This window comes from Rhineura floridana, chromosome 12, assembly GCF_030035675.1.
Source record: "Rhineura floridana isolate rRhiFlo1 chromosome 12, rRhiFlo1.hap2, whole genome shotgun sequence".
NCBI classification, from domain to species: Eukaryota; Metazoa; Chordata; class Lepidosauria; order Squamata; family Rhineuridae; genus Rhineura; species Rhineura floridana.
In genome coordinates this window covers 16,511,855-16,527,301 of record NC_084491.1, presented here as the reverse complement: position 1 = coordinate 16,527,301, position 15,447 = coordinate 16,511,855, and the positions used below count along the sequence as shown (strand labels likewise).

The window sequence follows — 15,447 nt, the reverse complement described above, 5'->3', positions numbered from 1 at the left end:
ACATTCCTGCCACACAAAAGTCAAAGATTTTTAAACACACACAAACCCTGCAATCCCTTCTTTCCATTCTCCATCAAGGGAAGCAGGAGCCATAAGATCATAGGGTTCTGCCTTATACCCAGTCAGACCTAGTGCTCCATCTAGTTCAGTACTGTCTACGCTGACTGGCAGTGGCTCTCCAGGGTTTCAGACAGGGAACATTCCCAGCTCTAAATGGAGATTCCAGGAATTGAACCTGGGACCTTCTGCATGCAAGGCAGATGCTCTGCAATAAAACAATGCACACTGTGCTGCTAGGCTGCAAAAGTAGTGCATGCAATGGGGACACTACTGTAACATTTATACACAAATGCAAAGCTGTTACCTTTCTGAGCAGAAGTCATTAACCCTCAACATCCCCCAATTAATTGCTTTCTATATTTAAGAGTTGGGAAAGGATGATGTTCCTCCTGTAAAACTCAGAGCAGCCAGAGAGAACCAACAAGGCAGTGATCCCCTGAACCTCTTTAATACACAGAGAACAATGGAGGCATGACCTTTGTGCATGTTCCCCCTGTAGACAGACACCCCAAAAAAACCACTTGCCAACTCATTCACAGCAAGTACGTTTCTCATCTTGGCTTTGCCCCTTCTCAGCTCTTCCATCTGGTATCCTAATGCATCCCCACCCACGATATTTGCTTCTCCAGCTCCATGACCCTGGGCCACCTAAAAATCTCCTGCTTCATCAAACTACTGTGCCTTTTCTCCCTTGCTACCCCTACACTTGGAACTGCCGTCCAGGACCTGTGTGATGTCAGTTCTTTCATGTTCTTCAAATCCCTGCTCAAATCCCGCCTCTTCCGTGAAGCCTTTGGCAAGGCTCACCACATGCCACTTTCCACACGCTAGTGTAACTAAGGTCACCGACATCCTCCAGTGGGGCACTTTTGGTGGTTCCCCATGCCCCTGAGGTTCGGTTGGCGTTAACTAGGGATTGGGCCTTTAGTGCAGCAAGCCCTGCCCTGTGGAATTCACTGCCAGTAGAGGCTCAGCAGGAATCACCCCTGCCTACTTTTAGACGTGTCCTGAAAACTGCATTATTCAGACTCTTGCATTGTGAATTTCTCCCCAAAAAAGTTTTTAACCGATCTCATTGTAATTTTATATGTTGCAAACCCCCTTGATGTATTTTTATGAAAAGTGCAGTTTATAAATATTTAAATAAATATGTGTAACTGAAATAACCGCACACTCTACCTTTTTAACCCTGCCTGCACTTCCCTCCTCTTTCCCCCCCTAGATTGTAAGCTCCATGGGACAGAGAACCGCTCTGCAAAATGACAAATATACAACCTGGTGACTGAGACTCTCCATGGCCAGATGTACTGCAAGGTATACCGTCCAATGCCATGCAAAGTTAAACATGCCTAAGCCCACTGATTCAATGGGCTTAAGTGCACTTAATACTGCACAGGATCAGGTTATGGGCACAGCAGAAGCAGCAGCAGCAAACAGAAGCTATTTGTGTTGCTACACACTGAGCAAGGAAACAGATAGGCTGTGCCTGAAGCAACAGTGGCAGCTAAAGTAGGAAGGATGGTGGGCCTTGAAATGGAGTGTTTTATTGCAGCCATGGAAATCAGGTGAAGACTGAGCCACTTCAGCATTGGCAGCATCTACAAAATTGGTGTTTTTGGTTTGGTCACACAGCTCAGGCAGGAAGCGGCACAGAAGCAGAGGCAAGTGGACCACTTAACAGGGTATTTGTGCAGTACTTGTGTGTGGTTGGAAGTCAGGCTGGGAAGGCAGTTGTGCTGCTTAGCTTAAGCACTGGGGAAAGGAACCTAAAAGGCAGATCAGGCCTAGGCAAGCATGAACTGGATATTAAAATGATGCACAAACCCCAGTTGGCATGATGTCTGAATTCAGCAATCTCTTCCCACTCTCGCAACACTGTCACTTGCTTCCTACATAAAGCAGCCTTGCTCGATCAGACCAAAAACCCAACAAATCCAACATCTAGTTTCTTTGTATTCAGGCTCTTGGTACACACACAAGACTTCACCACAGCAGTAGTAGTAGCTGTACATAGGAACATAGGAAGCTGCCTCATACAGGATCAAACCTTTGGCCCACCTAGCTCAGAATTCTGATCTTGGTGCACTAGGCTACATTCCTGCCACACAAAAAGTCAGAGGTTTCTCAACACACTAACACATACACCCTGCAATCACCTCTTTCCATTCTCCATCCAGGCAATCAACAGCCATAGGAAACTCCCTTACACAGTAGGGCCCCACTCATATGGCAGGTTACATTCCAGGCCCCTGCTGAAAAGCGAAAACCGCCAGAAAGTGGGGCCCTACTGTATTCCAGCCACTGCACTCCAACTGACAGCGATCAGCTGGAGCATGGGGAGCTCTCGCGCTCCAGCTGATCACTGTCAGCTGGAGCTCCCTGCACTCCAGCCGATTGCCCTGCTGGCGCCGCCATATTAGCAGAATGCCAAAACACGGGGCGCCGAAAAGCAGGGCCCTACTGTACAGAGTCAGACTTAGTGGCCATCTGGCTCAAAATAGTCTACAATGAGTGGCAGCAGATTCCCAAGGTTTCAGGCAGGGAGTCTCTCCCAGCCCTACCTGGAGATGCCGGGGTCCGGGATTGAACCTGGGACCTTCTGCATGCAGAACAGATGCTCTACCACTGAGTTACGGCCTTTCCCCAGTAATAGTAGTAGTAGTAATGCTATATGTCAGGTAAAAATGGCATATGAATTTTGTGAGCAACACTTTTCACTTTAAAAATCGCCCTATTAATCTTGATCTATCTGGACAGAACTCAAAACTAGGTCAATACGCCAATACTTTTGTAACTTGGCACTCACCTGGCTCTTTGTAGTGAATGGCAATTGCCCTCAGACAGTGGTGGGTGGTGCCCACTGGGCCTGGTGGAGCGGAAGGCAGGGAGCCAACAGTAGGTGGAGGCAGAGCCAATGACAGGCAGGGCCAACGAATTCTAGTGTTGCCCCCATCCTCCTCCCTGCTGAATTCTAAAATGGCAAACTCGTGGATGTTGAGATAATCAGTATATTGAATTCTGCATCCCATGGCCAATTCTATGCTTGCATGGTTGCGGTGAATCACTGCAAAATAAGTAGACCTGCTCAGATTGTATACAAATGAACACATCTAAAATGCTGGTCTACAGAATATTATTATGTTCCAGCCAATGTGCTTATCTTTTCATGTGGTACCTCAATTTAACAATTATACTGACCCAACATGCAGATTTCCCCCCTTTCCAACCCCTGCTGTTAACTGAAAAGGAACTAACATGACCCAACATACCAAGAGCCAAGATTCTAGGACCTGGAACAAAGAATTGTCCTTGAGAGGCTTTTTGCCTCTTTGCAGGAGGCAAGTTGCCAAGCCACAGTAGTAGGGAACTATTTATGGAGGGGAGGGTTAAACCCTCCACTGGAAACACAAACAGAATACCAATAGGCTGCAAAGCACGCAAGAGCCAACAGCTAGTGCCAGCTAAGGCACAACTTACTAGATCAGGTTGTACATGCATCAAAAAAGCTTTTCAGCAAACTTTTTTATATAAAAAAACTGATGCTAATAGTATTGAAAACTTGAGAAAAAGGTTCTCATGCTACTAATCAGTTTACTCAATGTAGAAAGCCTTGACTGGAAAAAAAAATGTGTTCCAGAAGTGTCTAGTGGATGATGGCTATGTAGCCCTGGGGGTAATTTGCTCTGGATTTAAGGGTGGGGGGAAGCAAAAGACACCCGGACTGGTAGTCTTACCTGCACGCTCCACATCACCTGCTTTCTAACCAATGATTTAATTAAAGATGCAGCTTAGAGAAATATCCCTGAACTGTCAAGATACAAACAAAATATGCTCCGCTATCCATTTTCATGATGGTAAAGACAAAACAACGATATTGACCAGGAAAGAGCCAAAAGCAAAGCAGGACAGTACAGTAGGGCCCTGCTTATATGGCGGGTTAGAGACCAGGACCCCTCTGTAAAGCGGAAATCGCCGTAAAGCGGAACCCATTGACTATAATGGGTCACGTCATGCAAAAATGCCGCAAAATGCCGCAAAAGTGCAAAATCGGCTTTAAAACGGGGAATTTCCCCTAATTGAAAGCCGCCGCATCAGCAGAACGCCGGAAAATGGAATGCCGTAAAGCGGAGCCCTACTGTATTCTCATTCTATACTTGAGACTGAGCTGTAGGAGAGAGAAGGAATTAATTGACTGGCACATGTCGAATGACACTGCTTACCAAGAAGCCTATCTCACACGAAGGCTACAAGGACAACTAAAATGCCTAAACAAAGTGATGACAGATCTATCAAAGTCAACATAGAGGAAGTGTTTCCAGGTTCGCATTTCCTCCCCTCCTCCAAAACCTTTTGCAAGCTTTGCCATTCATGGAACATCTGGATATAAAACAAGGCCTGCTGAAGATCCCCAGGACAGCTGGTTGGCTACTGATGGGAAAACATGCTGGACACATGCTGTGATCCACGAAGACAGTTGTTATGTTTTTAAAAATGCAAATATTTGTATGCAATTCCCTCTCACCTCTGCTCCTCCAAAAAGCACTTGCTACACATTCCGTGCCAGGCAGGGGGGTAACACACCACCATCCTTTTGGCACTTCATCACAAATGTGGGCCAATCCCCTCCCTCGAAGCCTCTGGCAAGCAGAGAGGACTTGGAAGATAGGCAGGGTCTTCTCTCATTTTTAAATGAATAAGGTAACAAACAGCGGAAGTCTCCTGTCAAGGAGCGCCAGCAGCAGAAGTGAGATCTCTGGGGTGGTGCTGGATATGTCATGCTTACCAGAGGATTTGTGGATGCCTAGCAATACCATGTGATTTTTCAAAATGCAGATTTATCTTAAGCACAGGAACATGGGAACCTGCCTATGCAAAGTCAGATCAATGGCCCCCCTAGCTCAGTATTGTCTACACTGAATAGCAGTAGCTCTCCCAGGTTTCGGATAGAGATCTCTTGCAGCCCCTCCTGGAGATGGCAGGGAATGAACATGGGCTTTTCTGCACGCAGAGCAGATGCTCCAGCTATACCCCTTCACTGATTAAGGGTAGTGGGGGAAAGTGGTGGGGCAAGAGCCAAGGGACAACAATGCTCCATTCTTTGCCTTAAAACCAGACAGACATCCATGTTCCACATAGTAAACTGCCAGTTTCAGAGCAGGCCACAGATTAAAAAAAATCTGGCTCTAACACATACACCTGGGCATCTAAAAGGAATTCTAGAGGGGCCCAGAAAGAGTATTGTGCAGAAACCCAGAAGAATAAAATATCTGGCCATTTCTTTGAGTAACAAACAGGCACCAGACCTAGTTGAGTGGCTGTGGTTTGCTCAGCTCAACTCCTTGTGGAGAGGGCAAACTGCTGAAAGTTTAAAAGGACCACATCAAAAACATATATCCGCATCATGAGACTACAAAGAACTGCTGAAATCCTGAAGCTTTAATTGAGGAGACTTCCCCAGCTCCCTAGTTTCCTCCTCATTTTATAAATGGTCAATATGTGAATAGTCCATATTAGTAAGGCAATGTAGAGACTGAAATATCTGAATCCACATATTGATTATGTCCTTTCACTGATCAGATAAAAATCAGGAGCCACGTGGAGGGTGGAAAATACACACATGAGAATTAATCTTGCAGTCTCTCAATAAGTATCCAGATGAGGCTATAGCCAAATTGACACCCATTTGAAATGGGATAATTTGATTTCAAAACGCAGAATGAATTATTCAGGAAAAACCTATTCCCCTACACCAAGTAGACAAGGATCCCTACACAACTTGTATGTGGTCACATTATAAATCTGAATCCATTTTTTACCATTATGGTTTTAAAGGTGGGAGGGGAAGGAGAGGGGGGGCAGGAATCATTCTGAAGATCAACAAATGTTCCTGAAATGCCATTTGTTACATAGCAGAATCAACTTGGGAGGGTTTTTTTTAAAGAGCTGCTTTAATACTAAGTTTCCCATTTTTAAAAAGGGAGAAAACATCAATTCCTTGCATTCTTTTCAAGGTCCCATCTGCTCCTTTGCCCCAGGTTCCTGCAGCACAATCCCAAACATCTCTACTCAGAAGTGAGTCCTTTTGAATTCAATGGGTTTTACTCCCAGGCAACTGAGGCTAAGATTGCAGCCTTAGAATACTAAGACTGCCCTGTTACTTTGTCTAGCAGGTTCAGAGCAAAAGAAAATGGAAAGATAACTCCACAGTGCCTTTCTCTCACCTAACTACAACTGGAAGTTTCTTGAGGGCAGAGACCTGCCAATTTAATGTATGCTGCTGACTACCAACTGCCAATGATAGCAACTGAACATATAGCTGCTTGTGTGTCTTTAAGGTGTGGCCCACCTCAAAATGTAGGGCTGGAGCAGGCTCAAAGCCCACCTAAGGAAATACAAAAAAAGTCTCATGGCACCTTAAAGACTCTCACATTTATTTACGGCACAAGCTTTCATGGTCTAGAGACTACTTCATCAGAGGCATGGAATGTTATCCCAAGTTAGCAGGTATGTACATATACACACACATGGGAACAGAGAAGGGTAAAGTATTAGTGAGAAAGTCAGAGGGAAATGAAATGCAAACAATATAGACAGTGATCATTTTGTTGAAGCTTAAATATAAGTAAAAATGTTGCAGTGATCATTCACTAAGCACTGTTGATGAGAACACAAATGTTGTGGCATTGGTAAGTTAATTAACAGCTGTAGCAGAATAGAATAGTAGAGTTGGAAGGGGCCTATAAGGCCATCAAGTCCAACCCCCTGCACAATGCAGGAATCCAAATCAAAACATTCCCGACAGAAGGCTGTCCAGCTGCCTCTTGAAGGCCTCCAGTGTCGGAGAGCCCACTACCTCTCTAGGTCATTGGTTCCATTGTCATATGGCTCTAACAGTTAGGAAGTTTTTCCTGATGTCCAGTAGAAATGTGGCTTCCTGAAACTTCAGCCCATTATTCCGTGTCCTGCTCTCTGGGACGATCGAGAAGAGATCCTGGCCCTCCTCTATGTGACAACCTTTCATGTACTTGAAGAGTGCTATCATATCTCCCCTCAGTCTTCTCTTCTCCAGGCTAAACATGCCCAGTTCTTTCAGTCTCTCCTCATAGGACTTATTTTCCAGTCCCCTGATCATCCTTGTTGCCCTCCTCTGAACCTGTTCCAGTTTGTCTGCATCCCTCCTGCAGTGCGGACACCAGAACTGGATGCAGTATTCAAGATGAGGCCTAACCAGTGCTGAATAGAGGGGAACTAATACTTCATGCTATTTGGAAACTATACTTCTGTTAATGCAGCCTAATATAGCATTTGCCTATTTTGCAGCCACATCACACTGTTGGCTCATATTCAGCTTGTGATCAACGACAATTCCAAGATCTTTCTCAAATGTCGTATTGCTGAGCCAAGTATCCCTCATCTTATAACTGTGCATTTGGTTTCTTTTTCCTAAGTGTAGAACTTTGCATTTATCCCTATTGAATTTCATTCTGTTGTTTTCAGCCCAATGCTCCAGCCTATCAAGGTCCCTTTGAATTTTCTTTCTTTCCACGGTATTAGCTATGCCCCCCAATTTTGTATCATCTACAAATTTGATAAGCATGATCCGTACCTCCTCATCCAAGTCGTTAATAAAAATGTTGAAGAACACTGGGCCCAGGACTGAGCCCTGTGGGATCCCACTTGTTACTTCCACACAGTTTGAGAAGGAACCATTGATAAGCACTCTTATGTACGATTCCAGTACGATTCTGGAACCAACTGGGGATCCACCTGATAGTTGTTCCATCCAGCCCAAATTTAGCTGGCTTGCTAATCAGAATATCATTAGTCAAAAGTTTTGCTGAAGTCAAGATACATTATGTCCACAGGATTCCCACAGTCTACAAGGGAGGTTACCCGGTCAAAAAAAGAGGTAAGATTGGTTTGGCAGGATTTATTCTTCATAAATCCATGTTGGCTCCTAGTAATCACTGCATTGTTTTCAAGGTGCTTACAGATTGACTGCTTTATAATCTGCTCCAGAGTTTTTCCAGGGATTGATGTTAGGCTGACTGGTCTGTAGTTCTCTGGTTCCTCCTTTTTGAAGATAGGGACAATATGAGCTCTCCTCCAGTCATCCGGCACTTCACCAGTCCTCCATGATTTCGCAAAGGTAATAGACAGCGGTCCTGAGAGTTCTTCAGCCAGTTTCTTCAATACTCTAGGATGCAGTTTATCAGGCCCTGTCGATTTGAACTCGTTCAAAGTGATTAGGTATTCCTTGACCATTTGTCTATCAATCTCAAGCTCCAATCCTGCCCCTTCTACTTCATGTTTCCCAGGAGGGTCACAGACCCTTTTTTGGGAGAAGATTGAGCGAAAGTAGGAACTGAGCACTTCCGCCTTTTCTTTGTCATCTGTTATCATTTTGCCATCCTCACTGAGTAGCTGTGCCACCGTTTCTTTTCTCTGTCTTTTACTATGGACATACCTGAAGAAAGCTTTTTTGTTGCTTTTTGCATTCCTCGCTAGCCTCAGCTCATTCTCAGCTTTAACCTCCTGACACCATCCCTGCAATTTCGTGATACCTGCCTGTATTCTTCCTTTGTGGCCTGGCCTTCTTTCCACTTCCTGTATGTGTCCTTTTTTGTTTTCAGGTCATCTCTAAGCTTTTTGTGAAGCCACGTTGGCTTCTTCTGTTGTTTCCCCCCCTTTTTTCCTTGTTGGAATTGCTTGCCATTGCGCTTTTAGATTTTCCTTTTTTAGAAACTCCCACCCATCTTGGACTCCTTTTCTCATTAGGGTGGCTTGCCATGGAACCTTACTTACAATTGTTCTGAGTTTATTAAAATCAGCTTTCCTGAAGTCCAGGGTGTGCGTATGGCTACTCTCAGCTTTTGCTTCTGTTAAAATCAAGAATTCAAGTATGGTGTGGTCACTTTCCCCCAGAGTTCCCGTAAATGTCACTTCATCCACCAAATCATCTCTATTGCTTAGAATCAATCCACCAAATCATCTCTATAGGTTAGAGTAAAAACACCTTATCTTTATCCAAGCCACAGGTAATAGAACTGAAAATAAATACGCTAAGAAAATGACATCTGTATGCACATACAAGTGGATTTCTCTGTAAAACTGGGTGGAAGTTAACAAGGAACAGTTGAGGCTTGCCAATATTACTTGCATAGGCTTCTGTACTGAGTTAAGCAGTACCTCCCTCTGCCCCCACCCCACAGACTTGTAGAACAGGGATGATAAACCCCTCCATGCTAGCAGAACAACTATATTTACTAAACTAGCCTTCCACAAACTAGTGCTGTTCAGGTCTTGGACTCCAGTTCCCATCAGCCCCAGGCAATGTGGTCAATGGTCAGGGACTATGGGAGTTGTAATACAAAATATCTGGAGGTCGCCAGGTTGGGGAAGACTGCACTAGACATTAAAAGAGAAAAAATGTATGGCAGAGCCATTTGTAGGTCTCATTAATTGTGTTAAGATGGCTTTCTAACATCAAATTTGGCAGTAGAGGCCTAGAAACCAAGGAATTTTGTAGAAGCCCTATACAGTTGGAGGTGGTAGTGGTTGATGTTATTGTTATTGTTATCATTATTATTAATAATAATATTAATAATAATAATAATATAATCATCTGCCTCTCACCCGGATTGTGGACTGCGAGGCAGATTACAGACATTTAAAAAAACAAAGCATACATAAAACCATAGAGATTTAAAATACAAAAACATACAAAAACCCATACATAAACAAATCCTTAAAAACATCAGTATAATGGCATAAAGGGAAGAAATTTAACCAAACGCTTGCATAAAAAGATGGTCCTTCAGCAGCCATCTAAAAACTGGAAAAGAGGGAGCTAATTTTACCTCACAGGGGAGCGCATTCTATAGTCTAGGGGCCCCAACAGAGAAGGCTCTGTTGTGAATATTCGCCAGTTGGGCTGCAGATATACTAGGCACTCAGTCCCTCTTCCCTGTATGTGTTTACAGTACAGTCTTATTAGGCAACTAGTTGTCATAACACAGCTAGGAAGAATTGACAAATATCTAGTCCAGGAGGAGCCAACAACATCTGGGGGTCCAGATTTCCCATCCAAGCTCCAAAATGAGGTTTGTGCCATCCAACAAAAAGGGTTTCAGAGTTTGCGTTACAGAGAAGATATTCTTAGTTATAGCTGAAGCACTGAGTGCAAATCCCAAAGAGAAGATAGATGCAATATTAAATGGTGGGCTTCAAGATACACAACTTGAAAACCTTTTTATTTCTCCTTACAAGTGAAATGAACAGAACTTTTTCTCCATACCCTCGCTAAAAACCTGGAAGGGTAACCAGGGATTAGATAAAATGGCTCATGGAAGGGGAGAGACATGGCCCTCAAGGGGCCACTTCCTTGTCTTAGAATCAGGACTTTCTTTACAATAGATTTAAAGTATGCTTATCACAGTGTGGTGTAGTGGTTAAGGTGCTGGACTACGACCTGGGAGACCAGGGTTTGAATCCCCACACAGCCATGAAGCTCACTGGGTGACCTTGGGCCAGTCACTCCCTCTCAGCCTCACAGGGAGGCAATGGTAAACCCCTTCTGAATACCGCTTACCATGAAAACCCTATTCATAGGGTCACCATAAGTTGGAATTGACTTGAAGGCAGTCCATTTCCATTTCCTTTTTATCACAAAGATAGATTAGAACTCATCACCAGCTAAAAGTATTGGAACAGTAAACTTTGCATGAAATTTATTTTACGAACCTGGAAGAAAAATGTTTTAAATTCAGCTCTTTAAACCCAATCATAACTCTAAAGTTATAAAATTAGACAGAAGCCTGCCTGCCTCGGGGGGTGGGGGTGACAAGTAACCCAAATAGCAATGTTTTTAAGGCAAACCAGCCTATCATTTGTGGGCCTCTAAATGGAAAACACATTCATATACAGGAATACCTCGCATTAACGTACTCAATGGGACCAGAGCGAGTACGTAAACCGAAAATGTCCTTAAAGTGAAGCACTACCTTTTAAAACTTTCTTTTACCTCTCCTTCATGCGGAGCCTCAAAGCCCCACGCTAAAGCCTCTGCTGCTGCGCTGCCACACCTCTCAGCTGATCGCGATTGCGCCTCCCAGCTGATTTGCGGTGGCGCAATCGCGTCTATTTCCACCCCCACGCACTAAAGCCTCTGCTGCTGCGCTGCGTTTCTGGAGAAATACAGGCATATGGAGCATGTACGTTACAGCGAGGCTACGTTAAGTGAAGCGACATTAAGCATACACCTCACTAAGGCAAATTATTTCTCCTTCAGTGTATAACAAAAGAACAGTGGACATGGAGAGAGATCACAGCAGTTTCATCACCACCATGTGAACCCAGAGCTTGGAAAAGTTACTTTTTTAAACTACAACTCCCATCAGCCCCAGGGATTGGGCTCATGGGAGTTGCAGTTCAAAAAAGTAACTTTTCCAAGCTCTGGATTCACGTGGTGGTGATGAAATGCCTTGTGCTACCCTTTTACTACAGTAAATTTGTTATTACTGGTTAATATACATTTGCCATTTATGAAGGAGTCGGAGTCGGTACATTTCTACCGACTCCACCCAAAATTGCTCCCAACTCCGACTCCATGACTCCACAGCGCTGGTTTTCAGCACTCCAGCTGAATTACTATACTCATCTCTGGGGGACCAGGGAAGTGGAGGGGGGGGGGAGGAAGAAAGATAATCACCATTTTGATGCTGCAACGGTATAAGCACCCTGTTATAATAACATTCCTGTTTTTGATAAAGAAATGTTAAGATTTTAATGCTCAACTGTTTATAATGTCCAGATCCTATTGTTGTTGGTATATGCCTGGTATATGTGTATATATACACACACACACTCATGGTAAGAGGTATTCAGAGGTGGTTTACCATAGTCTTCCTCTAAGCCTACAGCACCCATCCAAGTACTAACCAGGGGCTGACCCTGCTTAGCTTCCAAGATCAGACGAGATCAAGCATGCTCAGGGTATTAAAGAACTTAAAAGGTCTTTCTTGTCTAGCATTCTGGTTCCCACAGTGGCCAATCAGGTGCTTCTGGGAAGTCCATAAGGAGGACATGAAACCAAGAGCTCTCTCTTATAGTTGCTCCCCATCAACTGGTATTCGGTGGTACACTGCCCCAGAACACAGTACCTCTGGAGAGCTACCATGCCTACAAGCAACTGGTTGCCTTATCCTCCACGACTGTCTGATCTCCATTTAAAATCAGTAGCCATCAGGGTAGCTCATGCCAGCAAGTTCCACCAGTTCAGAGATGCATTAAATACCTTTTTTTTGGTCTGTCTTGAGTCTGCTGTCAGTCAACTCCACTGGATGTTCCCAAGTTCTAATATCACAAGTGAGGGAGACATACTTCTCCCTATACTCCAGGGGTGAGGAACTGGCCAGAACCTTTTTCTGGCCAGTGGGTCAGATCCTTATTGCCCCACCAGCAGCGCAGTGGCAAATTCAGAAGTGCAGGGTCCCTTCATGTTGATCACCGCCATGCCCCCTCCCTGCTTTTTTTTGCTGTGGGTTTGAGAATGGGATTCTTGTTCATGCCTAGAGAGTTAGCACTGAGGAGAGTCTTCTCAGTAGCTGACTTGCTGCCTTTCACTCGGATTGGCTGCAATCAGCAAGAAAAAAGCATGTTAGAAGACTCTTCTCAGTGGCCAACACACTCCCTTTCATGCTGATTGGCTTGTAGGATGCTGGAGACATAGGTTGAACCTCCCATTTTCAGGGAGCAGATGAGCAAAGAGTGCAGCAGCAGTAGCAGGCAGGGGAGAATCCTCCTCCACTCACTAGCTGATGAGTGGAGGGTTCAGTCCTGCTGGCTCAGGTCAGGGATTTGCTTCATCAGGGAGCACACTAATAAAGCAGATTGCAGCAGGACTGAGCCCTGTCCTTCTGCCCATAAGGTGATGTCAGCTGATGGACAGGTGGGCATGGTTTGGGGAAATGCCCTTGCAGGTCAACTTGGAACCCCTGCCGGGCCAAGACTGGCCTGCAGCCTGGAGGTTCCACACCCCTTTCTCCATGTATTTTATAAGCCCCTATCATGACCGCTGTATTTTTTTAAACAACTAAATATTTGTATTTTTTTTAAAACAACTCCTTGTAGGGGAAGTGCTCCAACCCCATGATCATTCTGGTCCCCTCTTTACTGCACCACAAATCAGCAAAATGCATAAGAGAATGCACCAGTTTTCAAGACAGAGAGTGATTATGAGCTCTCATAGTCCTGAGAATCTGGGAACCTGGGCCATATGGTGCAATGCATGTAGGCAGCTACAATGTGCTCAGGATTATCACACCTTATGTTTCACAATGTGGCGCCCTTCAATGTGCCACGCACCAAACTGATTTTTCCCCCACAGAGCAATGCCTAATGAGCAAGTTGTCAGCCATGCTATAATTTTATTCACCATTTCCCCCTCTATTAATAGTTATACCCACCTCTTTGAACAACCTCAGGTCAATTAATGTTATTCCAACCTATCCATGACCAGCACAATCCAATCTGAATAAAAACAGTGCTCATTTTTCCAGAAGAAGCTTAGGTTTGGGAAACCCTCTTGGTGAAGAGTGTTTCAATGTTGAACAGCAGCCACCAAAAGTTCCTATCTGTACGCCTTTTCAGGTCTAACTCTATACACAGAAGGTGTAATTGAGAGCCCATTTTCAGGTGAATTCAAAGGGCTGCATCCAACGCTAGTCATGCTCGGAGTAGACTCACTGACGTTAACAGACACGACTAAGGTTCATTAATTTCACTGGGTGTACCTTGAGTAGGACTTAACTGAATACAAGCTTGAAGTGAAATAGAGCAATACAAGTCTCTTAGGTATGGTGAGCTCAGACCAGTTCAGGGCTTTATAGATAACCACTAGCAGCTTAGATTGGGCCCAAAAAATCAATTCATCCATCGTCTGCACAAAGTCAGGTGAAGCGAGAGAGAAGCATATCTGCATGAGCATGCGCTAATATGTACATATGCGTGCATACTCTACATGCCCATACGAGCAACTGTTCAGTTATCTTCAAGGGAGTCGCTCTTTCACCAATGCAGTGCAGTGGAGATTATCAAGGGGGAGGGAAGGAGAGAAGGAACCCAAAAGAAGATTTACTCATGCTAAAGGGATTGAATTGCTTTTCTCTATATATACTAGCTTGATGCCAGCCACCTGAACATCAGTAAGGCTTCTGCCAAGACTTCAGGCTGATTTAGATATCCAATAGAAAAAACTAGTGGCAAAGCTTTTCCTGGACTGTTGCACTTTAGATTATAATAAGAGGGAGAATGCTCCTTTGTATATTTGAATGCTCACCCATCTAAAAAGCTTCTTGCATATACACCACCAGCATCCCTAAAAGCAGAGTTCATCTTCAGCCCAACATGCTATGTTTGGGGGTTTATTTTTAGATTTAGGGAGTTTCAACTGGTCCTCTAAAGACTTCTGAACATGTAGGCCCTCTCACTTTGGGAAACAATTGTGCATTTGGGCAATTAGGCAAAAGAGAAAAACCGTTGTTTCATTTAGATCACAAATGATCAATCAAGAAGTTACAGGTTGATCCACACTTTCTCCTCCTCTAGATTTTCTACAGCAGACTTCAAAAGCAAGCCCATGATAGATTTGCAGCATAGCTATTATTATTATTATTATTATTATTATTATTATTATTATTATTATTATTAGGAATGACCTCGTTGCTCTACTGGCCTTTCAGTGAACATTTTTAGAAGTCTGTTTGGCTCCTCTGTTTTCAGCTGTGCTGGTACCAAAGTGTCAGGAGCTTTTCAGGAGGAGGAGGAAGGTCAAGTCAATCTATCAAGAAGTCTTGACACTTTTAAAAAGGAAAAGCACAATTGGAGGAAAAGTGACACATTGTGCAAATGAAGCGGTCACTACGCCAATGGGAACACATCTTGCAAACCATTGCTCATGCAAGCAAGGAGCTGCGAGAGCATTCCTCCTCTCAGGAACGATTCTTGCAATCATTCATGAGAATGGAAACCAGTTCACTCTGGTCTGAACCCCTCAGCAGCTTATAGCTCAGAAAACAGTCAACTATTTTTTAAAAAGTCATGTTAAAAAAATATATTACGGGAAGCATAAAGCCAAGGAAACCAGTGTATACAAGGGAAATAAATACTTGGGCCCCCACACACAGCCTGATTTCACAGATGGCCATTTAATTAAAAATATGGTTAAAACTAGTGTTCAAAGAGATGTAGAAACCACAAAAATAATAAACTAGGATATTAAAATAACACCAGCCACCTTAAAAGGAATAGTACCATTCCCCCTCCTTACATTGATCATTTCTGTTAAGAGTCCAACAACTGGTAATAACTACTGCAAGTACTTTCTTT

General features: G+C 43.9%; 1 protein-coding gene across 4 annotated transcripts in view; it reads right to left on the bottom strand.

Annotated features, from left to right (window-relative positions):
* PPP2R2A (protein phosphatase 2 regulatory subunit Balpha) overlaps window positions 1-15,447 on the bottom strand; it is a 97,617-nt gene that overhangs the window by 66,133 nt on the left and 16,037 nt on the right. For 2 of the 4 annotated variants that reach the window (XM_061593188.1, XM_061593186.1), the window contains exon 3: window positions 2,867-3,124. The exons of the other annotated variants lie outside the window; for them this stretch is intronic. In XM_061593188.1, the coding sequence (XP_061449172.1) occupies window positions 2,867-3,124 (258 nt within the window). The remainder of the gene's footprint in view (window positions 1-2,866; window positions 3,125-15,447) is intronic. 4 annotated transcript variants of the gene reach the window in all.